Source organism: Phocoena sinus, chromosome 4, assembly GCF_008692025.1.
Source record: "Phocoena sinus isolate mPhoSin1 chromosome 4, mPhoSin1.pri, whole genome shotgun sequence".
Classification (NCBI taxonomy): domain Eukaryota; kingdom Metazoa; phylum Chordata; class Mammalia; order Artiodactyla; family Phocoenidae; genus Phocoena; species Phocoena sinus.
In genome coordinates this window covers 19,460,876-19,487,825 of record NC_045766.1, presented here as the reverse complement: position 1 = coordinate 19,487,825, position 26,950 = coordinate 19,460,876, and the positions used below count along the sequence as shown (strand labels likewise).

The following is a 26,950-nucleotide window of genomic DNA, read 5'->3' as shown; positions in this document are numbered from 1 at the left end:
ACTGCCTGGCAATGCAACTAATGCTGTCTGGTGTAAAGAAGTTTGCTTCTTCCTTTTTTTTTTTGTCCTGATCATGCTGATTAAACAACTGGATTTTCAGAAACCTATTTTTAATTAAATTCTTACGTGACACTCTTTGACATCTCCTTAACATTGTTTCCAGATAGAAAATGTTTCAGTTAAACTAATAATATCATTGTATACCAACTGCTTTAAACTAGACAATCTATCTGCACAGGTTAAAAATATACAAAGACATCCATTTTAAGAAACAAATCAAGCAGCACCAATTTCATTTTATAGCATTTATTATAGTAAAAGTTGCTCTTGTAAAACACTAGTGATTTTTGGTCCGTATCTTATTTTCCATTTGATGTTAAAACATTTTACATTATTTACAAAATAAATTGCAATATTTATGATACATTTTTTTTTCTTGACCTTTGGAACATTACAGTTTCAGGTAACTAAAAAATAAAAACATGGCGACTAGATGTACTGAAAAGTACATACTGAACGTATTTAATAACCACAGTAATTTAAAAGTCCTGATCTTTACTTCTTAAGATTCATTAACATGAAGTCATTCAGGAATCTCTGGGATTTCTCTATTATCCACAATGAGAGTATGAATAATCCCTTCTTTCCGCTTCCCACTACTGACAGCCTTTATGTAACAGTCATGGTTCCCAATACTGAAGTGAGTTTCAGTCCCGTCATCTACAAACTCACCCTGGGCAAACAAAAGAAGGAGGAATTAGTGTTCCGGAAACATTTATCTTTGTCTAGAGCATTAACATCACCCAAAAAGGGAGGTATAATGAAGTACATATTAGTTCAATGTTAAACTTTGCAAGATTAAAGTTAGAAGCTTGTATTTAGATGCTTTTACGTCTCTTTTATGAAGGTTTCTTATTTGTACCCCCTACAATCTTTAAGAATCTTAAGTTTCAGAGAAAAAAAAAAGTGTACCTAATGGCTATGTGTCTATAACATATACTATGTAGACAATGTAGACCATTTTCAAAAGTAAAAATAATAAACCTGATAGCAAACATTTATTAGTGATTTATTCTATACAAAGAATGGTTTACATGCATCATTTTATCGCATCCTCACAATAACCTGATTGGAGTACGATTACTATCCACATTTGATATGTGAGGAAACTGAGGCACAGAGGGGTTAAATTACCTGGTGAAGGCCCCAGTCAGTAAGGGATGGAGTGTTCTTAACCACTCTGAACATCTGATTCCCCAGTGTATAAGGTGGCTTACAATAAATACATAAAAAATAACATAAAACCAAACACTACTGAGTCTAGACTTGCTCTGTCCAGTACAGTAGCCACTGGCCACATGTGGCAACTGAGCATGTAATGAGGTGGGTCTAAAATGAGATACTCTGTTAAGGGTAAAATATACACTGGATTTGGAAGACTTAGTATGAAACAAAGAATGTAAAATGACTCAGTAGAAACTTTTTATATTTATTACATGTTAAATGATAATATTTTTGATATACTGATTTAAGTCAAATTTTTATTAAGATGAACTTCACTGTAAAAATTCTGAAATCTGGCTACTAGAAAAGTTATATATGAAGCTCATATCTGTGGCTCATATTTCTTTTTTTTTTTTTTTTTAAAGTTAAGACTTTATTTATTTTTGGCTGTGTTGGGTCTTCGTTGCTTCGTGTGGGCTTTCTCTAGTTGTGAGCAGTGGCTACCCTTCGTTGCAGTGCGCGGGCTTCTCATTGCCGTGGCTTCTCATTGTGGAGCATGGGCTCTAGGAGCACGGGCTTCAGTAGTTGTGGCTCGCAGGCTCTAAGAGCGCAGGCTCGGTAGTTGTGGCACACGGGTTTAGTTGCTCCGTGGCATGTGGGATCTTCCCAGACCAGGGCTCAAACCCGTGTCTCCCGCATTGGCAGGCGGATTCTCAACCACTGCGCCACCAGGGAAGCCCCTGTGGCTCATATTTCTATTGAAGAGCACTGATCTAGAGTAAAAAGACAGGGGCCAAGTGGTACGGAGAAGGAAGGAAGAACAGGAGGCTTAGAGGATAAAAGTGAATTATGCAAGGAAGCACCATCAGACTCACAACTTGGCTATGAGCTTCCTGGCAGCCAAAGCAGACAGAGCAAGGCCCCGTAGCTAACATTATCTAACCAAAGAAAGCACAGGAGGCATCAGAGAGGGAAGCTTTTTCTTCGCTCTGGGAAGAATCTGGCCAACACGGAGGTGTACTGACCACAAGGACTGGGGGTGCTGGCCCTGGAGTCTAGTGTGTTCTTTTTACCCCTTTTCACATTGAGCTTTGAAAAAATCCCTCAGGTCATACTTCTGTAAAAATCAATTTAGGGCTTCCCTGGTGGTGCAGTGGTTGGGAGTCTGCCTGCCGATGCAGGGGACGCGCAGGGGACGCGGGTTCGTGCCCCGGTCCGGGAGGATCCCACATGTGGAGTGGCTGGGCCGCTGGGCCTGCGCGTCTGGAGCCTGTGCTCCGCGATGGGAGAGGCCACAACAGTGAGAGGCCCGCATAACGCAAAAAAAAAAAAAATCAATTTAGAGGGCAGAGGAAGGGTTGAATAATACAATCCTTGTCAGTAGCTTCTTGGTAATTTGACAGATACATGGTCTTGGTCACGATGCTTTGAGATGAAAAGGAAATGGAGAAAATAAGCTGTAACTCACAGGCAGCAAGAGCTGGTGTGCATAGTGCTGGGGAAGACTGCCCAGCAAACTAGGTCGTAGTTACAATGAGGAGGCAACTGGGGGAGACAGAGCTATTGTCCAAACACTTGTGCTTTCTTGTCAATTACTGAGGAACAAAGACATTGTGGATGGACATTATTTTCAACTCCCTACTTATTTACAACCACATTCTTAAGTCTCTCTTTACATTTGCACTGGAGAATTCCTGGAGGGTGAAAGGAATGTGATCCCAAACTGCAGACTCTCCATCTAGGGAATTCCAGGGTAGGAAAGAGAGAATAGGAAGGACTAGTAGATGTGGCATCGGGCACACAGTAGGCATGGAAACTTAAGCTGGTCCAAAAGGAGACATAAAATACTGAAGAGCTCTCCAAGCCTCTCTGCATAAAAGTCTCGATGGGTAGGTTTAACCCAGAGGGTGGATCAAACTCTGGAGGATCAATTTTGAGTGAGCCCTGGTTACATTTCCCTTCAAGAATTAAAACTAGGATTAATAAAGAGAAAAGCATTAATCGTTGTAACCTTTGATTTCTGGCTTGGGCACTTCCTTAGAAGCAGATTGGCTATAAGACCCAGCTAGTCTGCTGAATACATTCATCCCAGACCTTCCCTCCAAGCACATCTCCTCACCTTCCCAGACCTTACAACAGAGAAGGGAGATAACAGCAGCAACCACAACTTGCAACTAGCTAAACTGTGCCAGGGGAAGAGAGCTTCTCACGATCTCTAGCCCTGGTGTTCACGTCTGAAGCCATGAAAGGGGACACCAGGGCTGGTATACCACCTGCTTGACCCCAGAACACATGGGAATTTCCACCCAAAGATTTCAGCTCCTGCTTCCACACTCCCAGCTGTCCAGGACCACCTCCTCTGCTTCACTTCCTCCCCTGCTGTACATACCACTATTATTTCCTTCCCACTTGAGATGCACTCCTATATTCATCCCACCACAGCCCTAACAGTGCAAGCAGCAAAAGCCCAACACACTGGGGTTTGGATGGGGACTTCATTGTGCTCGGCTTCAATGGGTGGGGTAGCCTCTTAGCACTGCTACTCTACAAATTCCACTTGTCTTCTGGGGTTCGTGACAGTGCCCTTTCCTACCTGCCTTCGTGTCACCTGACATTGTGTGCATCGTTTCTTTTTCACAGTCTTTGCTTTTAGAAAAGTACTATCTGCTTTTTGAGTGTATGGTGTAAAGCCTTCCTATTCAGAGTGTGACCTGTGGACCAGCAGCTCTGGCAACAACTGAGGACGTGTTAGAATATGCACTTTAACAAGATCCCAACTGATTCTATGCATGCAAGTTTGAGAAGCAGTGGTATAAAGCAACTCTTTAACCTGGATAAACACAGGAGGACTCAACCTTTGGGGAGGACTTTTTTTTCTTTCTTTTTTTTTTACAAACCCTTTTGTCGAGGACTTTCAATAAGTTTGCAGCAAGGGAGCTGCTCTGCTAGGTACGAAACCCAGACCCAAAAGGAGATCATCTTTGAATGGTTTAGCACCAGGGTCCTCATGAAACGGGCGTGATGGGCGAGGGGGCGCCACCTTTCTAGCCGCGCGCCCGTGTCCCAGGACGAAGGATTCTCCGCACCGGACCCCGGTCCCGACGTGCAGCAGGTTGTGCTGTGCTGCACTGCGCCGGGGAGGATTTTGTAAATGTGGGAACTCTTTTCAGGGTAGAGGCTGGTCCAGGAGAGGAAAGGTAGAGTATGAGCTTGGTGCCACACATAAGTTGTTACCAAACTCTCACTGCCCCAGGCACTGCCCAGGAAAGTTCTTCAGATTTTGGAGTCAGTATTACTTCATCTCTTTTTTGTTTTTAACCAAGAGGACCTTCATTACTTATAAAATCTCCAGTTAGGAAACACAGCAACATTTCAATGGTCACTCACACACATGGTGAGAGTAATCAAAAGGTCAACTTACTGCTGTCTCCATTTTTTTACCATTGCACCATACATCCATAGTGTCTTTTTCTGTAAAAGTAACAGATGAAAAAAAAATTATAATCTGTGATTTAAAGTTAACACTTTATTATTTTAAGAAGAGTCTGTTACACTGGATTTTGAAAACTCCATTAATTCCATTCATGGCTTTGAAATTCTTCCAAATTTGAAGAAACTGTGTTTATCTTTTGTTCGCAGACGAAATAAAAATGAAAGCAATCTTTTAAGAAAAAATCATGATCCCAATACAAATTAATGAAGACTTGTTAAAGAAAATCTTTAAAGGAGGATGCAGACAAATGAATGCGAAGAGGGACCTTTCCACACAGAGTATCTTTTTTTTCATATCATCTGAAATGTTTTAATAAAATTTTAAGGTCTGGTTGTGAATCAAAGAAGGGTTTACACACTCCCAGGATTACAATATATACAAATATATTGTAATATATTACAATATATTTAGGATACCAATATATTTTAGCAAATTAAAGAGTGCTTTTGGCCTTTAAAAAACATACGTACTTTAAGTAATGCAATATTTGACCTTATCCCTTTTTTATTTTTTTATTTTTTGGATTATAGCAAGTATTGCTTTTCTTTTTTTTTATTGGAGTATAGTTGATTTACAATGTTGTGTTAGTTTCAGGTGTACAGCACAGTGATTCATTTACACACACACACACTTTTTCAGATTCTTTTCCCTTATAGGTTATTACAGAATATCGAGTAGAGTTCCCTGTGCTATACAGTAGGACCTTGTCATTTATCTATTTCATATATAGTAGTGTGTATTTGCTAATCCCAGACTCCTAATTTATCCCTCCTAGAATGTCCTTTAACATCAGTGACTAGATGATTCCTCCTGCCTCTCACTAACCCGACTGGATGATGGCACAAAGAGACTGCCAAAAAAGGCTACCTTGCTGTTCATACAGGATAGATAGCAATTTAGCCTTAAATTTCATACTGGATAGCACAATAATCTCTATTCATTTTGTTATGGTTTCACTTTGATGAAAATTACTGGATCATAAGAAAAAAATATAGGCATAGTACTTGACAGACTGTTCAGATCACAGTGCTGACATGATAGAGCGAAATGCTGCCACGATACACTTGGGCATTAGCTAAGCGGCCGCAGCTCACTCCAGGGAGGTGTGTACATGTGTGCGCGTGTCACAAACGCATATGCATTTTGGGGAAGGATCCCTAGAGCCACTTGTGAATGTCAATGTCCCAGGGAGTGGCAGGTGGGAGGACTGCACTCATTAAGCAGCCAGAAGACGAGCTTTGGGTGTTATAACGAAGACTAGAGAGAAGCGGGACCTGTGTGTGCCTACGGAGCCCAGGGGTCAAAACCTGCCTGGGCCCCAATGTTCACTGCAGCACTATTTACAATTGCCAGGTCATGGAAGCAATGGATAAAGAAGATGTGGTGCATATATACAATGGAATATTACTCAGCCATAAAAAGGAATGAAATTGGGTCATTTGAAGAGACATGGATGAACCTAGAGACTGTCATACAGAGTGAAGTAAGTCAGAAAGAGAAAAACAAGTATCGTATTTTAACGCATATATGTGGAATCTAGAAAAATGGTACAGATGAACTGGTTTGCAAGACAGAAATAGAGACACAGATGTAGAGAACAAACTTATGGCCACCAAGGGGAGAAAGGAGGGGTGGTGGTGGGATGAATTGGGAGATTGGGATTGACACATATACACTAATATGTATAAAATAGATAACTAATAAGAACCTGCTGTATAAAAAATTAATTAAATTTAAAAATTCAATTCAAAAAAAAATTACATGCTTTCTTCTGGTAATTGTTTGCATTTAAATTTCAAATCATTAAAAAGTACTATTCACGGGCTTCCCTGGTGGCGCAGTGGTTGAGAATCTGACTCCTAATGCAGGGGACATGGGTTCGAGCCCTGGTCTGGGAGGATCCCACATGCTGCAGAGCAACTAGGCCCATGAGCCACAACTACTGAGCCTGCGCGTCTGGAGCCTGTGCTCTGCAACAAGAGAGGCCGCGATAGTGAGAGGCCCGCACACCGCCATGAAGAGTGGCCCCCGCTTGCCACAACTAGAGAACGCTCTCGCACAGAAACGAAGACCCAACACAGCAAAAACAATAAATTAATAAACTCCTACCCCCAACATCTTCTTAAAAAGAAAAAAAAGGTACTATTCATATTAAAAAAAAAAAAAAAAAACCAAACCCGCCTGGGTGTCAAGGCTGGATGCCTTGACACTGACAAGCCGTCTACTCCAGGAACACGGTCTCTTCTCCCTGCACCTCGAGATGTGAGCCTCACTTAGAGAGTGGAGAAAGGACTTTGAACTGGGCTAGAAGGAAAGAGAAGAGCAGAGGGGCCCAGGAGGTATGGGAGGGGAAGCCCAATGGCAGCCTGAGTGGGGAGCATCTACGGCCACAGTTGTGGGGAAAACCAGCTCAGCCACCTGGATCAGAGCACAGGGTGCTCAAATAAACCATGACGGTGGTGACAATCGGAATTTTATTTAGTGGGCCAACTGAATGTGTACATGTACTCAGATTTTCTATAATAGCTGTTATTAACATGCCTCTGAAGAACATTGCTAATCCAGAAGCCATAAAAGAAAAGGGGTAATGAAATCTGACTACATGAAAGTAAAAAAGATTTCTGCATGATTAAAAAAACACATGCATACGTATAAGCAAAGTCATATAATAAATGACAGACTGGGAAAAATACTTGAAGCTCACAATACAAAGAGCTAATTTTAGTAATAGAAGGACTCCTAGCAATCAAGGAGAGAAAGACCAACAACCCAAGAGAAAACAGGTCAAAGGACACGTACAGGCATTATCAGAAAAGAAACACAAAAGGACCTTAAACACATGAAAAGAGGCTCAACCTCACCCAATTCTGAAAGAGGCAAATAAAAAACATGCTGAAATACCATTTTTCACCTAAAAGTAAAGTAGCTGGTGAGCCACTACATTTCTAAACACAACACTGTAAAATTCTGGAATATAAAGATGAGCCCCCAAAAGCTTCCAGAAAGAAAAAACTAATGAGATTCAGACTGGCATAGAACTTCTCATTCAAAACAATGGAGAATAGAAGACAATGGAACAAGGCTTTCAAAATTTCTCAGGGGAAAAAAAAAAACATATTTTAAAGCTAGAACTCTATACTCCACAAAAGTATCAACTTCGTATAAGGTTCATATAATATTTAGCTCCTAGACACCCTTTATTAGGAAATCACTTAAGGATATTTTCCAGTAAACAAAGGTAAAACTGGCAGCTGTGGGATTCAATAACTGATGGAACTAAAGCCAGGGTTCCATGAAAGCAAGCCCAGGACAGCCACTGAGCAGCAGGCCTGGGAAGCAACTATCTAGTTTTGAACAGGAAGTCAACAGACGCCCAAGAATACTGTCATTAAGCATGAGAAGTTTTCAAAGCAATAGATAATAGGAGTAAAAAATGCAAACAGACATTAGGAACATGAGCAAAGAAGATATATTTCCCTTTCCAACAAGAAAAGAGAAAAGCCACCAGAAGAGCCCAGAAAAACAAATGACTTAAAAAAAAAAAAAAAAAAAAAAAACAAGGTCCAATTGTGAAGTAAACAAAAAATGAGGTATAATTTTGAGAAACTGGTAGATTATAGAACAGAAAACTCATTTGACCTTGACACTGAAAACAACTTCCTTTGAGTGGCACAGGGGGTGTGACAATAATATAGAGAAAGAATGTAACCATGGCCCACTCCAAAAATATTTACAAAATCACAATAATATAAATGTTATTTATTGATTTTTAATTTTAGAATCAACCTATAGAAAAAACACAGGAGAACACAGTTATGGCTACAGAACAGAATAAAAATATTAACTACTCTGATGATGTCAAAGAAAAGGTAGAGAAGACAGAAGTTGAAGGTGGTAAAGGTGGGAGAGGAGCAGCGGGGGAAGTATATGTTCACAGCCTCATCTTACTCAACAGGGGATGAAGTAAATTTGAAAGCTGATGATGAAGATGGTGGTAGTGGTAGCAGAGGCATGAGTTTTTTACAGTCTCCAAATTTCCCCTGCTAAAACAGACAGGGCAACAGAACAGAACCAAAGACCCGATGGACAGTATCTACACCACAAACTCTACAGTACCAATAGGTGGGGGAACCACCGGCAACTCCAAGACCGTAGCTGTAGTATCAGCAACCATGCAGAAGGAAGCAGAGGGAAGCAGCAGAGCCTCTGGTGGACCTAAGAATCCCCAGACAGCAGTCCCAGTTCTAACTGGAGCATTCGGAGTGGGGATGTGTGAAGAGCAGCTGAACTATAAGGGGTTTTACATCCTGACAGTGGATGGGGTGTGGGAGCAGCGGGAGGGGTCTGAAAGGGCTACAGCAGTCTGGGCCCCAGGAACCCTCAAACCAACCCGCCGAAGCTCCCTTCCAGTACAAACCCCACACGGAGGTGGGAAGACAATCCAAACTGAGCACCCAGGGAAATGAGAGTAAAAGAGAAAATCTAGAAAAAACAGGGTAAGGAAACAGCAGCCATCTCAGAAAATGTGCCCCAATGATTTTTAACATCATCCAAAAATGACAGAAAAGGGAACTCAAGAACCTGAAGTTTAAAAAGCTACACAAAACCACACTCCCTTCTATAAATTCAGAAAAACTAAGATCATATAAGAATTATCAAAGAGAGGTACTGAGCTCTAGATCCACACAAAATTCTAAGAAAAAAGAACAGACTGCCATCATTATAGATAATAGAAGTATCAGAAAGACATGCTTACATGAAAGGTAAAGCTGTAAAATACTATTTCAAAACGAGCTGAAAGAAATTAAGAAAATCATACAAGATATGAAAGTGACTAAACAATGATTAGAGAAACTGAGAAATGAAGTATAGAACTCAGTAAAAATTAGAAATAAAAATAATTTCATAAATGAGGACTCAACTAAAAGGAACACAAAACAAACATAATAAATAATTCCTTAATAGAAACAGAAAATGAAGAGGAGGAAAATTTTTTAAATCAAAAGAAATAAAGATGACAGTACAAGTCACAGGTTGGAAGAAAATAACTGCAAAACGTATCCGATAAAGAATGTGTATCTAAATATCTTTGTTACATTTTTAGAATTATTGACTGACAAGAAGTATTTAAATGGCAACCTAGACATAGTCTTTTAAATATAACTGAAGCCAAAATGGTTGAAAAAATTAATCTGCTTTTTTCTCATGATACATAAATCTCATAAGGCACTAAAGTTATGGTTCCAACTTTTTTTAACTCGTTATCTAAAATATACTAAGAACTCTTAAAACTCAACAGTAGGAAAACAAACCACATCAATATTTCTTTTTTTAAACCCAAGTTTATAATCCTTGAATCCATCACTATAAAATCTGGCTCTCATGGGCAAAAGCTCTATAGAAACAGCTCCCCAAAGAAGATACACAGATGGCAAATAAGCATATGAAAAGATGCTCAACACCACATATTATTAGGGACTTGCAAGTTAAAAGTGAGATATCACTACACACTTATTAGAATGACCAAAATCCAAAACACTGGCAACACTGCTGGCAAAGATGTGTAGTAACAGGAACTCTCACTCATTGCTGGGAGGAACACAAAATGGTACAGCCATTTTGGAAGACAATTCGGTGGTTTCCTATCCTCTTCAAGAAAAATTGACCCAATTTCTTTAATAAATAAACCATACACGAGTTTTTGGTTTCCTTTTTTTCCAACTATGTGCATTTATTACCTGATAAACATTTTTCATTCTTAAAAAAAAATTTTAAGGTATTTTCTAGCATTCAACTAGACTATATACTTTTTTTTTTTAAATAAATTTATTTATTTTTGGCTGTGTTGGGTCTTCGTTGCTGCATGTGGGCTTTCTCTAGCTGCGGCGAGCAGGGGCTACTCTTTGTTGCGGTGCGCAGGCTTCTCATTGTGGTGGCTTCTCTTGTTGAGGGGCACGGGCTCTAAGTGCAAGGGCTTCAGTAGTTGTGGCACGTGGGCTCAGTAGTTGTGGCTCGCGGGCTCTAGAGCACAGGCTCAGTAGTTGTGGCACGTGGGCTTAGTTGCTCCGTGGCATGTGGGATCTTCCCAGACCAGGGCTCAAACCCGTGTCCCCTGCCTTGGCAGGCGGATTCTTAACCACTGCACCACCAGGGAAGCCCTGGACTATATACTCTTAAAAGACACAGACAAAGTCTCTTCATTTATGGATCCTCAAGGCCTGGTACACAAACTGCCCTTTAAGAGGTTCTCAATATTACCTAATAAATGAATCAATGAATTAATGAGATGATCTACATAGTCTTAACTTAGTGATATGAGAAGCAGGAAATACTAAGAGTAACCAGAAGAGTGAAAAGGTAGTAAATATTTGTCTTGCAAGTTTTGTAGGCCCAAAAGAAACTGAGAACACAGATGGCAATCTGTAATAGCAGAACTTAGCTCAAAGAGCAATGGCTTACTTTTTATTTTTTAATCTACTTTATCTGGACTGATGATTTTGATCTGTTGCAGTCCTAAACCTATTGCTATCTAGAGAAAAATTCCCTTTTTACTGATGAATCTTTAATTTCCAACTGCCTTTAGACGTAGTTTTAAAGAGAAATATCAAATAATAACAAATGTCTATATCAATATTTCTTTTCTTAAACCCAAGTTTATAATCCTCGAATCCATCACTATAAAATCTGGCTCTCATATTTTCCATCTAAATCAGTCGATTTAATGAATACTTCATTTCCACAGGACACGTGAGAAATATAACTGCACTTAACATTCTCTCCTATTCAAAGCTCCCATAAAAGGTCTGGACAGTTAGAGGAACTAATTAAATGGCCACCATAAAAAGCCAACAAATTCTGCAGAAACGGCTCTCACTTACCCAGCACAACTCTAAAGTCCTCACCATCCAAATGTAATACCCAAGTATTGGTGGTTTTTGATCTGTTCTCCATATACTTCTTGAGACTTTTCCCATTAATTTCCAGAGTATATTCATAAGCGAAACCACTGACAGCATCTATATTTATGGTTGCTTTCATCTTTGAAGCTCCAACACAGAAGGTTTCTTTGCCCACTAATTTGAACATCCATTCTTTTCTTATCTCTTCCTAAGTAATAAAATATAAAAGTTGAAAACACATAAATGGAAGAAAATTTAATATTTTCACGATACAAAGGTTTTAGAAAATAAAGTCATTTTAAGTTTAAATATTAGATGTTATAGTCTATGAATTGCACAACTATTATTAGTTTACTTTGTATGGCAAAATGATACAGGCCAATATATAAAGATAACCACTGTAAGAGAAAAGCCTTGCATTCACATATGAAGAATCTACATTAGCAAAATCAAGCTTCCCTGTACACCATATTTTACGAAGTAACAGTTTTTCCTACCTTCCCATCTACATATACCACTCGTTTGCCTGATGTGGTCCCATGTTCGAATTCAATCTTATGGACTCCATCACTTAAAGCAACATCCCAAACAGCTACGAGATCTGTCATTTTTTCCAGGCTGTAAGGAGGGCTAAGGGAATAAAATTAAGCAATTATAATAGGCCAAAACAGTAATAGAATAACCAATTAATCCTTCCAAGGTGAAAATATCAGATTTCAAAAAGCCCTGAAATTATAAAATATTAAAGTGATATTAGCTAAGAAAGCCTACTTACAGTACATGTAACTATCTTCTCCCTCTTATGCATTCTTCTTTTAAGATGAAATTACTATATATGGGTATATAGTCAGATAATTCCAAAGTCACCTTAATATAATAGGATTAAGAATCAGTCAGTTTATCCACGACAGTATTCTAAGCTAGGCCACAGAATAATGCTTGGAAAGGTCAGTAAAAAGTTTCTACTTCTCCCTCCCATCACTTAAAAAGCACAGTATTTAATTTTGGTTTTACTTTTTCAGATCCAATCACTCTAAAGCAAGAATTCTCAAAACATTTTATACTTAAACCAATAACTAGGGATTAATTTTAACAAAAAAGGTTCTAATTTATAATACTAAGACTGAGGAAAAAAGAAGTCGTGGAAGAAATGTTCTATAATAGATATAGAAATGTTATGGAAGATAGTAATCTTGTCATTATTATAGGAAATCTTATTAAAAATATAAAGGATTCTGTTTTGTCAAGTTTCTGGCACAATTTAATATAAAATATATATTATATGTGTGTCCTATGTGAATAACCTGTTATGTATAATGAATATGTAACATATAAGTACTATTTTGATACTGATATAGATCTTTAGCTTTGAGAGAAGTAACATTTATTACAGCAATAATGATCATAGCTAACAGTTATTTAGTACTTACTGTGTGTCAATCACTGTGCTAAGAGCTTTATATATATTAACTCAAAGAATCCTCACCATGAGGTGGGTACTATCATTATCTCTATTTATAGATGAGGAAACTGAGGCTCAGAGAGGCCAAGGGCTCGTTTAAGGTCACAATGACAGTAAGTGGCAGATGGGATGTAAACTTAGGACTCTGGCTCCAGAGTCTGTCTCTTAACTACATCCTACTCTTCATTCACTCTAATCTCCTTTGTAGGGTCTAAGTCAAAGACAGTAAATGGATTTTATATCATTTTGAAGTGACTGCCAAGAATTTTGTGCTGAGATGGATTTGGAGACCTTACATCCAGGTCCTATGGGAAAGGATGCCACATTAGTGCTGGTTACCTCCATGCCAGGTGTGTACCACCCTTGCTCAAAATCACAGAAAAGCAAAACTATGTGTTCTGCAATATTACAAAATGTGTCCTTTAAAAAGTAGCCTGGATAAATACCTCTCCTGAATGATTAAAACCTTCTTGAAATTTTCATAAGCTAGTTTTATTGCAATGCAAGACATTTACCTTTCGTCATCTTCAAAGATAGGACTGTCATCTCCAGATGCCATGGTTGGCAAAACAGTCTTTAATCCAATTAGCAGCCAGGAAAGAGAAAAGGAGAATTGCAGCAAAGAAAGACTGAGAGCAACAAAGACGACATCTGCAAAGAGTTTTTCTAACCCTGCAATCCATTTCTTAAATTGCACGCAGTTTCTGATGAAACGGCGTTTACATACAATAGAATTGCAGTATCTAATTTTCAGGGAAAGAAGTTAAATCACGCAAATTAGCCAATCATATTTTTACCTGTTATGGATTTATAATTTCCTAAAACCGGAGAATAAACTCTAGTTTATGCCACTGAACTACGGAAGCCAGGGAAGCCCCCTGAACTGTATATTTTAAAATGGCAAATTTTATGTCATATATATTTTATCACAACTTAAAAAATTAATACTGTAATATATAAAAAGCCCATTGAATTATACCCTTTAAATGGGTGAAATGTATGGTATATGTGTTAAGCTTGCAAGAAGCATCCAGGGATATGCCAGTTTGCTTCCTAAGAGCAAACGTAATTTGCCCACTTACTCAAGCCCACTTAATTTACTAGTGCCAATAATGAATCCATAAAAGTTACGTAGTTTGCTCAGGTCACTAGAAGAGCCCAAGCCAAAACTAAAGTCCAGAACTCCTGTGTAATTAACTAAACAGTATCTGGGCTGTAATGCTAAAATCAGAAGCACACATAATACTCACACACATAGGAAACCCCCCACATTTGAATATTTGGGATTAACAGTTGTACCCCTGCCAAACCTACTGCAAAATAATTTCAACTATTTTTTGCTCCCAAGATCTACTCCAGTCTAGCCTTTTCTGTATAGATGTCCAAGGGTGCTCACTCCTTGTAAAAAACGGGAGATTGACAATCGTTTTGGTCTGGAAACAGCCAGAAGCCACAAATTGTTTTTTAAAAGATATTAAGGGCTTCCCTAGTGGCGCAGTGGTTAAGAATCCGCCTGCCAATGCAGGGGACACGGGTTCGAGCCCTGGTCCGGGAAGATCCCACATGCCGCGGAGCAACTAAGCCCGTACGCCACAACTACTGAGCCTGCGCTCTAAAGCCCGTGAGCCACAACTACTGAGCCCAAGTGCTGCAACTACTGAAGCCCGTGCTCCTAGAGCCCGTGCTCCGCAACAAGAGAAACCACCGCAATGAGAAGCCTGCGCACCGCAACGAAGAGTAGCCCCCGCTCCCCGCAACTAGAGAAAGCCCGCGCGCAGCAACGAAGACCCAACGTAGCCATAAATAAATTAATTTAAAAAATTTAAAGATATTAAAGACCTTAGCATCCATAAAAGCGATCCAACAGGCAAAGAAAAGCTAAGCATTTTGGAATGAAAGCTAAAGATTCAAAACACACTGTACCTAAAATAAATCCTTCTTTTTTTTAGCACCTTATATATTTGTGGATTTTTCTAGTCTTAAAAATATTTCTTAGGGGAACTTCCCTGGTGGTCCAGTGGTTAAGGCTTTGCCTTCCAATGCAGGGGGTGCGGGATCCATCCTTGATCGGGGAGCTAAGATCCTGCATGCCTCATGGCCAAAAAACCAAAACATGAAACAGAAGCAATACTGTAACAAATTCAATAAAGACTTCAAAAATGGTCCACATCAAAAAAAATCTTTAAAAAAAATTCTTAGGATATCTCCTATGAAAGCGGAGGGTATCCTGCAACTATCAAAGCAAAGAGAATACATAGCAATAGAGTAAGCCAACAGCATAATATAAACTTAAATAAGCATCCTTTGTAAATCAGAGTAGATTTTGGGATATCATTCAAAATTTGCTCTACAACTTTTAGAGACTCTAGAAAGTTCAGTAATTCAGCGAACTTGAAAGAACTGCCCAATTTTCCATTATAAGGAACTTCAAATATTATCACACTAACATAAGGCATGGTACCATATTAATTATAATTATATTTCATATAAAGTATAAAAGACAACACAGCAAATTAGAAAGGTTAGAAATCAAGATCACAGTAAAAAACTTTTTCCCTCAACTATCAACATTCACTTATACATTCAACATTTATTTATAGAGTATCAGTTTAAGGTGTTGAAGAAGTTTTGGAAATAGTGGTGACGGTTGCACAACATCATGAATGTACTTTATGCCACTGAACTGTACATTTTAAAATGGCAAATTTTATGTCATATATATTTTACCACAACTTAAAAAATTAATACTGTAATACACAAAAAACCCGTTGAATTATACCCTTTAAATGGGGGAATTGTATGCTATATTAATTATATCTCAACAAAACTGTTTAAAAAAAAACCCAGGGCTTCCCAGGTGGCGCAGTGGTTGAGAATCTGACTGCTAATGCAGGGGACAGGGGTTCGAGCCCTGGTCTGGGAAGATCCCACATGCCGCGGAGCAACTAGGCCCGTGAGCCACAACTACTGAGCCTGCGTGTCTGGAGTCTGTGCTTCGCAACAAGAGAGGCCGCGATACTGAAGAGGTCCGCGCACCGCGATGAAGAGGGGCCCCCGCTTGCTGCAACTAGAGAAAGCCCTCGCACAGAAATGAAGACCCAACACAGCCAAAAATAAATATAAAAATAAATAAATAAATAAAAGATTACTATATATAAAAAAAAAATCCCAGGTGCCCTGCCAGTAGTGTTTCTTGGAATATGATTACACCTATAACCAAGAGATGATCACAGCTGTCCATGTCCCCGATTTCTACCTTACTCATATGAATAATGAGAAATATCTGTCTCACACAGATCTCTAAGCTACAAATTGGACTTAATAAACACATGTCATATTCTAAATTCATCCACCATACATACATTTAATTATCACGACCATGTGACCAAACTGGAAAATGATTATTACAAAGAAAAATCCCCTGTGTTTCAACACAAAGTTTTAAGGATGTAAATAAAAAGGATGGAGAAACAAATTCCATTTATTTTCACTGACAAGGGCAATGTCACTCACTCACTTGAAACTTTACATGTCTTCAAAGGAAGCTTTCTGAGTATCTGGTGACATACCCATCAGCATAATCCTTTAAAATCCCTTCCCTAGCAACCCAGCATCCATGTATCAGAGAGTATGACTTAAATATAAAACAGTTTCCACTGTTCATCTAACCCCAGCTTGAATTTTGCTTTAACTTAGGTTTAGTCGTATTGGAGACTGTAATGGTTTATCCAAGCTAAACCTAAGTCAGTTTTAAAAATTACTAAGGTACTCACAGTTCCTTTTCAGCAAAGCTCTAGGTAAGGCCAGCTACAAGGCAGGTCAAACTTAAAGAGGTGTTGACACCGTCCGGCGGATCCCTTGTGAAGCACTGGGATCTCCAGCAAAGTCTGTCAGAAAGCTCCCTAAGCCAGGTGTTCCCAAATGCGAGGCACAAAAACGGAAATAACTTTTCCGAGGTGCATTTTTGCAACGTATACAAGCCTTACGAGGGATTCTCTCTAAACAAATAATCGTGCTCAAAAAACCAGACGGAACAGTGCTCAACGAATTGCTTTTTGTAATAGCTAAGAACTGAAAACCACCTGTATGTTCACCATCAGAGAGATAATCCATTATGTAAATCACAGTCCTGTCACTCAGCGAGCGTCAAGCCCCGGCCAGGCGCGGTCAACCTGGCCCCAACACAGCCTAGTGCGGCCAATGAAAAGGATGGAGAAAAACATCGAAAGCCGCGCGCAGACGCGTGGGATGTGTTAGTAAGACAAAGAAGCCGAGCTGCGGCATTTTATGATCCAGGTTCAGCAAAACTGCAGCTCGCTCATGCTTGCAGGGAAAAGGGGACTGGAAGGAAATACACTTTAATGTTAACCCGAGTGTCTCCCGGGAGAGGGGGTTCGGCTCCTGCGCTTCCTTGCTTGTGCTTTTCTGCTCCACTTTTCCGACGGCGACAAGTATGAATTTATACTCGGGGAGAGGCCGGAGCCGCGGGTCGCGGGGTCTGGCCGGGTAGGGGGGCCCCGCCGCCCACCCCGGTCCCTGCCCCGCCCCGCCCGCGGCCCGGCCGCCGGGAGACACCAGGAGCCCCCTCCCCGCCCCCCGTGCGGGCCCGGGCCTCACCGCAGGGTCGCCAGGCCGCCGAGACACCGCCCACCGCTCGGCGCGCCCGCCGCCGCCGCCGCCGCCGCCGCCGCCGCCGCCGCCGCCGCCGCCGCCGCCGCCGCCGCCGCCGCCGCCGCCGCCGCCGCCGCCGCCGCCGCCGCCGCCGCCGCCGCCGCCGCCGCCGCCGCCGCCGCCGCCGCCGCCGCCGCCGCCGCCGCCGCCGCCGCCGCCGCCGCCGCCGCCGCCGCCGCCGCCGCCGCCCGGAGATGGCGGCCGCTAGCGCCGCGGCGGGGTCGCCTGGGGCTGCGGTCAAGGGCTCCCGGGGCGGCCGGGCCGCCCCACCTGAAGCGCGGGGCTCACCTGGGCGCTGTGGGCCGCGGCGGGGCTCTGGGCCCAGAGGCCGGTGGGTTCCGCCGACTCGGCCACTTAGGCCGCGTGGCCTCGTCCCGTCGCCGAGAACCAGACGCAGCCTCCGCGGAAGCGAGAGCTCGGCAGGCGCGAGTCCCGAGCGCGCCGACTCTCTGTCGCGCTTCAGGTCCCCAGGGGTGCCCCGCGCAGGCCGCCTTCCTCCTCCCCGCGCGGCGACCCAACCCCGCCCGCTGCTCCCGCCGCCGGCTTTGCGTTCTCACCCCTTCCCTAGGCTCCTCGGTAAGAGCCAGCGGATAGCCAGCGCTGGTCGGACGCCGGGGAAAACCAGGTGGGCCAAACCCTACCTGCTCTGTAGCCGCGGGGCAGGTAAATCCGATTGTGGCATTCGCTCCTTGAAACCCTGTAAGGCTGCTGGCTATTTCTTTAAACATCAGACAGCATCACTGCAGGGAAGGAGGACCGTGGGTGAGTGGGCCATCTGAGAAGAGCAGTGAGTGGTCCCTGTGGAGAGTGGGTCCCAGCAACAAAATAGAGACATGTGAAGTGATTCTCCGGGGGTCCTGGGGCTCTGAAGATTTGGAGGTACAGGGACATCTAGGCCCCATTGTGTAATTTCTTCCTGCAGCTTGATGTTAACGTTAAAAAGGATTGTTTCACCTCTGGGATTGGTAGTGAGGGTGCTGAGCAAGTATGTGAGAGAAGGGGAGTTGAGAAACAATAAAGAACAATCTATTGATTAGGTCAACCTCTCTGCAGAGTAGTAGACTGGATCACAGAAAGCACTGATTTCTTGTTTGCCACCCTTTATTGAAAGCTCCCTGAAGACAAAGACTTTTCATATTTGTATTTTTTTCTGCACTAATGTCCTGAAAAGAGAGTTTTCAATAAATGATTGTTAAAAGAATGAATTAGGGGGCAAAGGTAAAAGGCCTCAGAGTGGTGATTTCCAGAGATGAGACAAGGCTAGCTAAAAATACCTCCCTAATTCCTTTCTCCCAATCCTTAGTTCTGAGAAACAGCTGTGAGTTGTTGGGCTAGGACCAGGAAACCCTGGTTGGGCAGCAGCTCTAAAGTATTGTTTAATGAAGAGTCATATTTTCTTGTAAAACTTTGGGAATCAGAATATCTTTTACAAGACCAATGATGTGTAATTCATCGAATGCCTGCTTTGTGCCTTGTGTATCATCGCCTGTAGTTCTCACAACAGTCCAGTGATTATACTTACACCCATTTTGCAGAGAGACCCAAAGCCCTTCAGAAGTTGTGGAGCCAGGCCTGTGGGATTTGAAAAGTTCATATTAACAAGGCCTGTTATTAGAAAAGTATTAATTGCATGAACAGAAATATAGGTCCTGTCTTAGAGGCCTGAGGAGCCCCTCTTCCCAGGGGCCCCAGAATGTAGTGGGGGTCAGCCCACTCGTGAAGTGTACCCAAGTCTGTCCCCAGAATAGGCGAGGCAGTCTGATTTCTCCGCTGGCTTCTTCTGTGCCACTGTTTCCTCCTTGGGTATAGGTTCTGGGATACCTGGAATTAAGGAACACACCAGTTTGGGCTGTATTTTCTACCTACTCATTCGCTGGGTCCAGGACACTGGAGATAGGAATAGTCGCTTGTTATCAAACAGGATTGTCATGGAAAGAAAGAAAGTCTGAACAAAATACTGTGAAAGGTATTGAACTGAGTGTGAAACGTACTCATCTGGCTGATCCTGCTTTTGACTTTATTTCCACTCTCAGAGTGTCTTCTTGTTACCCAAGAAGTACCTAAATGTTGCTCTAACCTCTTAAGCTGCCTCTCACCAACCTGCCCATGGACGTCAGTGATTTATCTTAAGACAGCAGCTAAAAATGCTTTCATTCACAATAGTCCATGTTTTCGTCGGGCCTCCATTGGAAAAGGAAATTGTTAATGGATTGACTGATTTTCTGAACTTACTACTTAAACAGCATGAATGGACATCAAAATAAAAGGGAAGGGGCTTCCCTGGTGGCGCAGTGGTTGAGAGTCCGCCTGCCGATGCAGGGGACATGGGTTCGTGCCCCGGTCCGGGAAGATCCCACATGCCGCGGGGCGGCTGGGCCCGTGAGCCATGGCCGCTGAGCCTGCGCCTCCAGAGCCTGTGCTCCGCAACAGGAGAGGCCACAACAGTGAGAGGCCCGCGTACCGCAAAAAAAACAAAACAAAAAAAAAAAAAGGGAAAAGTTGCATAATCTGATACCTACAGGTTTAAAACTTTCCATGCACCCTTCCAGTGTTGGTCCAGCGTGACTGTTGTCTGTGTGTTAAAGGAAGAGGCACCAGTGCTTTTCAAACGAGCCCGGGGTCCAGGACTCTGGCCTTAGAGGATTGTATGTCAGCACCAGTGCCAGGAACCACAGCCTCCTGTTGCCAGCCAGGCTGCTGCTGCTGCTTGGGTCTCTCTCCTTCAGCCCATGGAGGCTCTGGCTCTATCTACACAAAACACAGAAAGTGGAGAAGCAGCGAACCAAGGTGAGTTTGTAGAACTTCAAACCAGAAAAGTTTGACAATTTCAGGAGAAAAGAGGTTTTGGTCTGAGTCATCTGGAGAGTGGGGTTTGTAGATACACCCTTAATTAGAGCAAAGAGCCAAAGGAAGGCACTTTTTAAGTGCCTAAGGATCATTCCAAGGCACATGTTCCAATTGCTTAAGACTACAAATCTATATCTAGTTTATTTTGAGAAATTTTAAAAATATGGAAAAGTACAGAGAAAAATACCCATATTCCCACCACCCAGAATTGACCATCGTTAAATGTTGGCTCAATAAAAGAAATCCCAGTAGAAGATAAAACCCTATCTGACTTTCACCCGCAGCACCATTACTTTCTTCTCCTCCCCAAAGGCCAGCGTTCTCATGGATTTGGTGCATTTGCTTCCAAGTCCACCTTCTATAGTTATATAGAAATTATATACATGAGTACATGTTTTAGGGCATGATATAGTTCTGCCTTAAAAAAGTATTTACATGGTACCATGCATGGCAACTGGGAATTTGTGTGAGAGCGGGACGGGATTATAGGAAGCCACCCTTTGGAATTCCTATTGTTGCCAGAGCTGATCCTGGTCTCTGCTCACAACCCTTCAACCCCCCACCTTTAGCACGAGTTCACCTAAATCTTTAAGTTAAAGGGTCCAGAGATAAGAAAGGAATCTATAAACAAAAAAAACAGATGGAACCAGCTGGGACCAAGATGGTGATGAATCTGACCTACAACAGACCCTGAGTCTCATTATATGTTGATTTAACTACCTTAGCATATTAAATGACACACCCTACCAGCCACCAAAGCTGGACATTATACAACAAAAACGATCAAAACAGGTGGTATGCCACTCCTTTGGAAAAAGCCCTGCCCCTTCCCTGGTAGACTTATGCATATGCCTCCCTATCATTAGCCTCACTCCTCCTCCCTTTGTCAGTACTGTTTTTTTTTTTTTTTTTTGGCCTCTCCCGTTGCAGAGCACAGGCTCTGGACCCGCAGGCTTAGCGCCCACGGCTCTCGGGCCTAGCCGCTCCGCGGCATGTGGGATCTTCCCTGACCGGGGCACGAACCCGTGTCCCCTGCATCGGCAGGCGGACTCCCAACCACTGCGCCACCAGGGAAGACCTACAGTACTCTTTAACATTAAATCCCTCTTGCCAGGTGGGTGAGAAGATGATCTGTGAACTTAGTTCCCTGCTTCTCTATTCTTTGGCCACTGAATAAAGCCTGTGCTGTGTTCATCTCAGCTTCCGTTTCATTATTCACTCGAACCCAAACGGAAAAAGAACCCTCCCCTGACAAGGCAGAGGGCCTTGGCCGGGCTATGGCCTGAGTAGGGTCCATACAACTTAATTCAGTAACAGTATCACTATCATCATCACATTTATTCACTATTTATTGACAATCTGTTATATGGCAGGCAGCGTGTGAGGGGATATGACAACGAGAAGCACTGATGGCTTTTCCCCACCCGTGAAGTTTACATTCTAGTGGAGAAGACAGTCACAAAAATTAGCAAACGGATGCAACGAGGTAGGTTGCCTCCACGATGGCTCCCAGAGCTTCCTACTTCCTAGTATTCACATCCTTGTATAGCCCTTGTCCAAGTGTTAGCAAGGTTGGTTTGTGCAATCAGTAGCATACAGCAGAAGTGATGCTATATCACATCCAAGATCAGGTTATAAAAAAGACTTCAGCTTCTGTCTTAGGTGCTCACACATTCTCTTCATCACTTCTTCTGTGGGAAGCTGCTATGTATGTGGACACTCAGGCAGCCTGTGGAGAGGTCCACTTGACAAGGAATGAACTGAGGCCAGCCAGCAACCACATGAGTGAGCTTGGAAATGGATCCTTCTGTCCACTTGAACCTTGAGATGACTCTAGCCCCGGCCAACCCATTGAGTGCACCATCACGAAAGAGTCTGTCCAGACCATGCAGTTAGCCTACTCCTGTATTCCTGACCCACAGAAACTTCCAGGTAATAAATGTTTGGCTTAAGCTGCTATGAGTAGGGGTAATTTGTTATGCATCAATAGATAACTAATACAGAGACAGATGAAATAATTGCAAGTTGGAATAAGTGCCTACACCAATCTTACGGTAGAGCAGATGCCCATTGGGAGAAGTGGTTCTTGGAGCCTGAATGCTGGTTTCAGATCCTGGATCCTGGCTCAGCCACATACTAGCAGTGTGACCGTAGCAAGTCATTTCTCTAAACTTCTATTTTGTAATTTGATCATTTGTAAAACAAAGATAATAACGGTACTTACATTAAAGTTGTGAAGCGTCAACAAGTTAGAAAATGAAAGTACTTAGCCCAGAGCCTGACACATTTTAAGGGCTCAATTCATTTAACTGTTGTTATGCTGTATGGATTCTTAAGCATTTGTTATTAATATATTTGCCTGAGCTGTTTGCTTATTGTCTTTCATACTGGAAAATGGCTACTGAAGGTGAATGCTGCTGTATAAATCTGACTCAGATTTAACAATGTAATTCAACACTGTATCGAGCACCTACTATGTGCCAGGGACTAAGCTAGGTACTGGAAAAAGATTAGTGAGGTATGATCCATGTCCCCATGGATCATACCTCCCCAGGGGAGGCAGAGCAAATGTATTAGTGTAATAAAGGATTCTAAGTCTAAAAGACTTGTGAGTCGAAGAATCTGCAAGAATTCTTCACCAAATGCCATTCATATTTGCTATACTTCTTATTGTGGGGAGGCACCGGATAGTTTTATACTCAGGAGAAAATTTGAGAATCAATTTAGAAAATAGATCTGTTTTAATTGCTAATGTAGGCTATAAATTACACTGCGGGGGACTTCCCTGATGGTCCAGTGGCTAAGACTCTGCGCTTCCAATCAGGGAGCCCGGGTTTGATCCCTGGTCAGGGAACTAGATCCCACATGCCGCAACTAAGAGTTCACAAGCCGCAACTAAAATATCCCTCATGCTGCAACAAAGATCATGCACACGGCAACAAAGATCCCACGTGTTGCAACTAAGACCCGATGCAGCCATATTAATACATACATACATAAAACCTTAAAAAAATTATACTGGGAAGTCAAAACACAGAGGAAAGCAGTACGACGAAATGAAGACAGGCTTTGGATCTCAGCTTAAATGCCACTTCCTCAAGGAGGTCTCCTGTATGTAACTCTATTCTCTTCCTTCATAACAATTATTATAATTATATGCTTATTTGTATTCCATATTTCTCTTCCCAACTATACTGTAAGCTCCATGAGAGCAGGTTTACTCACCACCGTAGAAAGTATCTAGTTCAATCCGTGGTACGTAACAGGTGCTTAATAAGTTTTTGTAAATGAACGAATGTTAAATGAGTGCTGAATCCTGGTGGGTAGATGAGGTCCATAGAAGACTCTTGAGACCAGTGCAGCAGGATGCTGACCTAAAGACTGAACTTGTGTGCAGGGCCCTTTCCTTTTCTGGCAGAGAGGTGCTAGAAAAGCCTTAGGGGTTCAGAAGAAGGGATTCCTTTGGAGGACAGTGCTCTAGAGCTTCCTCCCCTCCACTTGCTACATACAAAATCTAGGAGTGATGGGAGAGAGGTTCTATTGTTAGGAATTAGAGAATAAACAGCCTTTTTTGCTTTGAAGATTGTGAAGGATACTGGTGATCATCCATCTAGTGTCCATTTTCCTCTTGATCCTTACAGAACTCCAATTTTACCCAAGTAGCCATGTTTCCTTCTTGTAATCCATGTGACTCAAGGAGCACCCACACCAGAGGGTAAACTTTTCCTTGGTAACTTGATAAACTTGATATCCTGTACTTTCCAATAACTTGTCTTGGTAACTTGTTGAACCACTGCATCAAACAAGTCCAAAGTCTGTCTTGCCCCTGGACTTCCTGTTATGTGAGATAATCAATTTCCTTATTGCTTAAGAAGACAGTTTGAATCAGATTTTTTTTTAAATCAGATTTTCTATTCTATTTGCAGGCAAATAATCCTAATTGACCAATGATGTTTGGCCTCCGAGCTATAATTAGGGCAGCTACACTCAGAAAAGTGGGTAAGTCACCATATTACCCTGGAAAAGTCAAGCAGTGAGACTCTTTGTGTTCCAAGTGTTGAAAATGAAAATCTGCCAACCAGGCTAGTGTGAATAGCTAAGTATGGAAAGGGCAGGGGGTGGCGGTGGGGTGAGGACATGTTTGCATGGGGCAGACAGACACAGAGATCAAACTCATAGTGGCTCCAGCTGCCTGGAAGAAGGCTGAGTATAGGCCTGAAAGTTGAACCCTAAAAGCTGTGACCCTGAGACCTCCTTGTGAGAGACACCATGCCCTCCTTGGGAGATCCCTGTTGGCCTTTGTGTGACCTGCTGTGCTACAGACTTGCATCCTTTGACCAATTGGAAAGTACAGGTTGCAAACAGTGACATCGTGTGGCTATAAGATGCAATGACAAAGGCCACCAGGCCTTCCCTTCAGGTGTGTCACAGCCGGATTTTCCTTTGGGAATTTTTGGATCGCTTAACCTGCTATGAGTTTTTGAAAAAGGTGGGCAGGGGCCCTATTTGTAGATTCTGAATTTATTAAAGTGATACAGAGAGGATTGAGATGATTTCCTTTTGTGGAGAAAAAAGAACACTGATCATATTTGTACACTGTGGAGCCCTCCCCCCCCTTTTTTTTTTTTTTTTACAGTTTTTACTTATATATCAGGATGCAAGAAAGTTAGGCTTGAAAAGACCCAAACAAAAGCCTTTCCATTTTATACTCCTTTTGAAAACTCATCTATGGTTGCCCATCGCCTCCAGTACAAAGTCCCAGCTCCTTAGCACACCTGCTAAAGGCCTTCCTTCTCTGATTCTCCGATGATTCAACATACTCCTCAGCTTCCTCAGGAAGCCCATTATATTGGCCAATGCTTTGGGAGTTAGGTTTTGGGGGAGGGCAGATATGAGCTGTACCAAAGGAGTCCAGGTTTAATTACAGAAAGATAAAAAAAAAGTAAGGTTTACTGAGCACTTGTGAACTAGGCATTATAATAACGTGCTTTGGAGTTATTATCTTAATTTGCACATGAAGTTTTCTCTAAATACTGATAGGGACAGAGTAAATGGCCAAAGTAGGTGATTAAATAGTTAATTCCTCTAGGGGATTGTAAGGAAAAAGTAGGGGAGACCCCTGTAAGTTAATGATCACTCAAGAAAGCAGGCTTGCTTAGCAACAAAACCATGCAACAGAAGCATGACTTGCCCCAAAACAAAACAGTGGTGGCATGAGACACACATCCTGCCCAGTGAGGTCAGTAAATTAATGATTCCTAGGACATGCTTCTCTGCACACTAAAAACAAAAATATAAGGAAAAGGTGACATTATACTGAAACCCGAGATGATTTATCATATTTTAGTAAATGTTACTGCCTTTTTGCTCATTTCCATTGCACCATGACAGTCCCAGTTCGACCATGTGGGGACAAGAAAACTCCTCCACCTGATGTGGAGGTGGAACTGATGATGGAAGCTTGATATCTACTCAAGAATGAGGAAGAAGGTGGTCTTTTTCTTTGATTATAAAACTGTAGCCCACTAAGTTCTCGGAGCGGCATTCCCTTGCCCACCAGCTTGTAAGCCTCACAAGCGTCCTACCCTAATAAAACACTTCTGATCTATCACTTTGCCTCTCAATGAATTCTTTCTGTGCTGAGACATAAAGAACAGCAGGTTCTTGAACCCCCTCTCCCTCCACGCATTTCTGCCTTTCCTATCTGTATTGCTGGGGAACTCTTCACCATTCAGAATCATTCTTCTTATGCATCTCTCTAGGTTTGTAGTTCTCTACCTTGGCTGCACATTGGAATCACCTGGGGAGCTTTACAAACTACCAATGCCTGGGTCCTACCCAGCAGATTCTGATATACTTAACTTGGGGTCTGAACATTGTTGCCAAAGCTCCCCAGGTGATTCTAATGTGCAGCCAGGGTTGAGACGCACTGGTCGAGGAAGACTTCAGGGACCTAGGTAAATCCTTTTCTTTCCCTTCTGTGCCCTAGACACCTTTCTTTGATCATGCCTATCACACTGCACCTTAATTTTAGGGTGTATACCTATCTCCCTAACTAGATTTTGAACATCTCCAGCCAGATACTTTTGCATTTTTGGAGCTCGATGTATGGCCTGACACTTCGTGGAGATTTGGAAAATGTTTAATGGGAGGGTAAAACGTCATCAACAAACACTTACTTGCGTCCTCCAAATGCCAGGCGCTGCACCGCTCAGCCAGGTCTGGAACATAGAGAACACGCTGACGTAACCCGCAGAAGCTAGCAGACACGACGTGTGTATGTGTGTGTGTGTGCGTGTGCGTGTGTGATCCAGGTAAGTGAGAGAGACAACTTGAGCCAGAGCCTATGTTCAG

At 42.2% G+C, this 26,950-nt stretch overlaps 2 protein-coding genes across 6 annotated transcripts in view; one reads left to right on the top strand and one right to left on the bottom strand.

Moving 5' to 3' along the window:
* Nucleotides 1-289: 289 nt before the first annotated feature.
* FAIM (Fas apoptotic inhibitory molecule) lies at nucleotides 290-26,934 on the bottom strand. Of its 5 annotated transcripts, XM_032631600.1 has the most exons (9): nucleotides 26,776-26,934; nucleotides 20,269-20,497; nucleotides 19,477-19,570; nucleotides 19,272-19,321; nucleotides 18,038-18,489; nucleotides 12,114-12,246; nucleotides 11,596-11,824; nucleotides 4,646-4,695; nucleotides 290-733 (listed from the first exon to the last, which is right to left on the bottom strand). In XM_032631600.1, the coding sequence occupies exons 5-9, from the start codon at nucleotides 18,475-18,477 to the stop codon at nucleotides 584-586; spliced, it is 1,002 nt and encodes a 333-aa protein (XP_032487491.1). In that variant the 5' UTR covers nucleotides 18,478-18,489; nucleotides 19,272-19,321; nucleotides 19,477-19,570; nucleotides 20,269-20,497; nucleotides 26,776-26,934; the 3' UTR covers nucleotides 290-583. The 5 variants fall into 5 exon arrangements, with proteins under 5 accessions (XP_032487491.1, XP_032487493.1, XP_032487494.1 ...); XM_032631601.1 differs by lacking the exons at nucleotides 290-733; nucleotides 4,646-4,695; nucleotides 26,776-26,934 and adding an exon at nucleotides 10,788-10,975 and having other exon boundaries at nucleotides 20,269-20,405; XM_032631602.1 differs by lacking the exons at nucleotides 19,272-19,321; nucleotides 19,477-19,570; nucleotides 20,269-20,497; nucleotides 26,776-26,934 and having other exon boundaries at nucleotides 18,391-19,136.
* Nucleotides 20,438-26,950, top strand: part of CEP70 (centrosomal protein 70) — an 87,909-nt gene continuing 81,396 nt past the window's right edge. The window contains exons 1-4 of the mRNA XM_032631590.1: nucleotides 20,438-20,536; nucleotides 21,970-22,082; nucleotides 22,298-22,528; nucleotides 24,523-24,595. The gene's annotated coding sequence lies outside the window, so the exon portion shown is untranslated. The remainder of the gene's footprint in view (nucleotides 20,537-21,969; nucleotides 22,083-22,297; nucleotides 22,529-24,522; nucleotides 24,596-26,950) is intronic.

What these genes read in the sequence shown, in the direction of transcription:
- FAIM (XM_032631600.1), bottom strand. Translation starts at nt 18,477, where the DNA reads ATGTTTAAAGAAATAGCCAGCAGCCTTACAGGGTTTCAAGGAGCGAAT. An exon ending in CCGCGGCCCACAGCGCCCAG is followed by an intron (nt 12,247 to 18,037) that starts GTGAGCCCCGCG and finishes TTATTCCCTTAG; the next exon opens with CCCTCCTTACAGCCTGGAAA. An exon ending in GGACTTTAGAGTTGTGCTGG is followed by an intron (nt 4,696 to 11,595) that starts GTAAGTGAGAGC and finishes TTACTTTTACAG; the next exon opens with AAAAAGACACTATGGATGTA.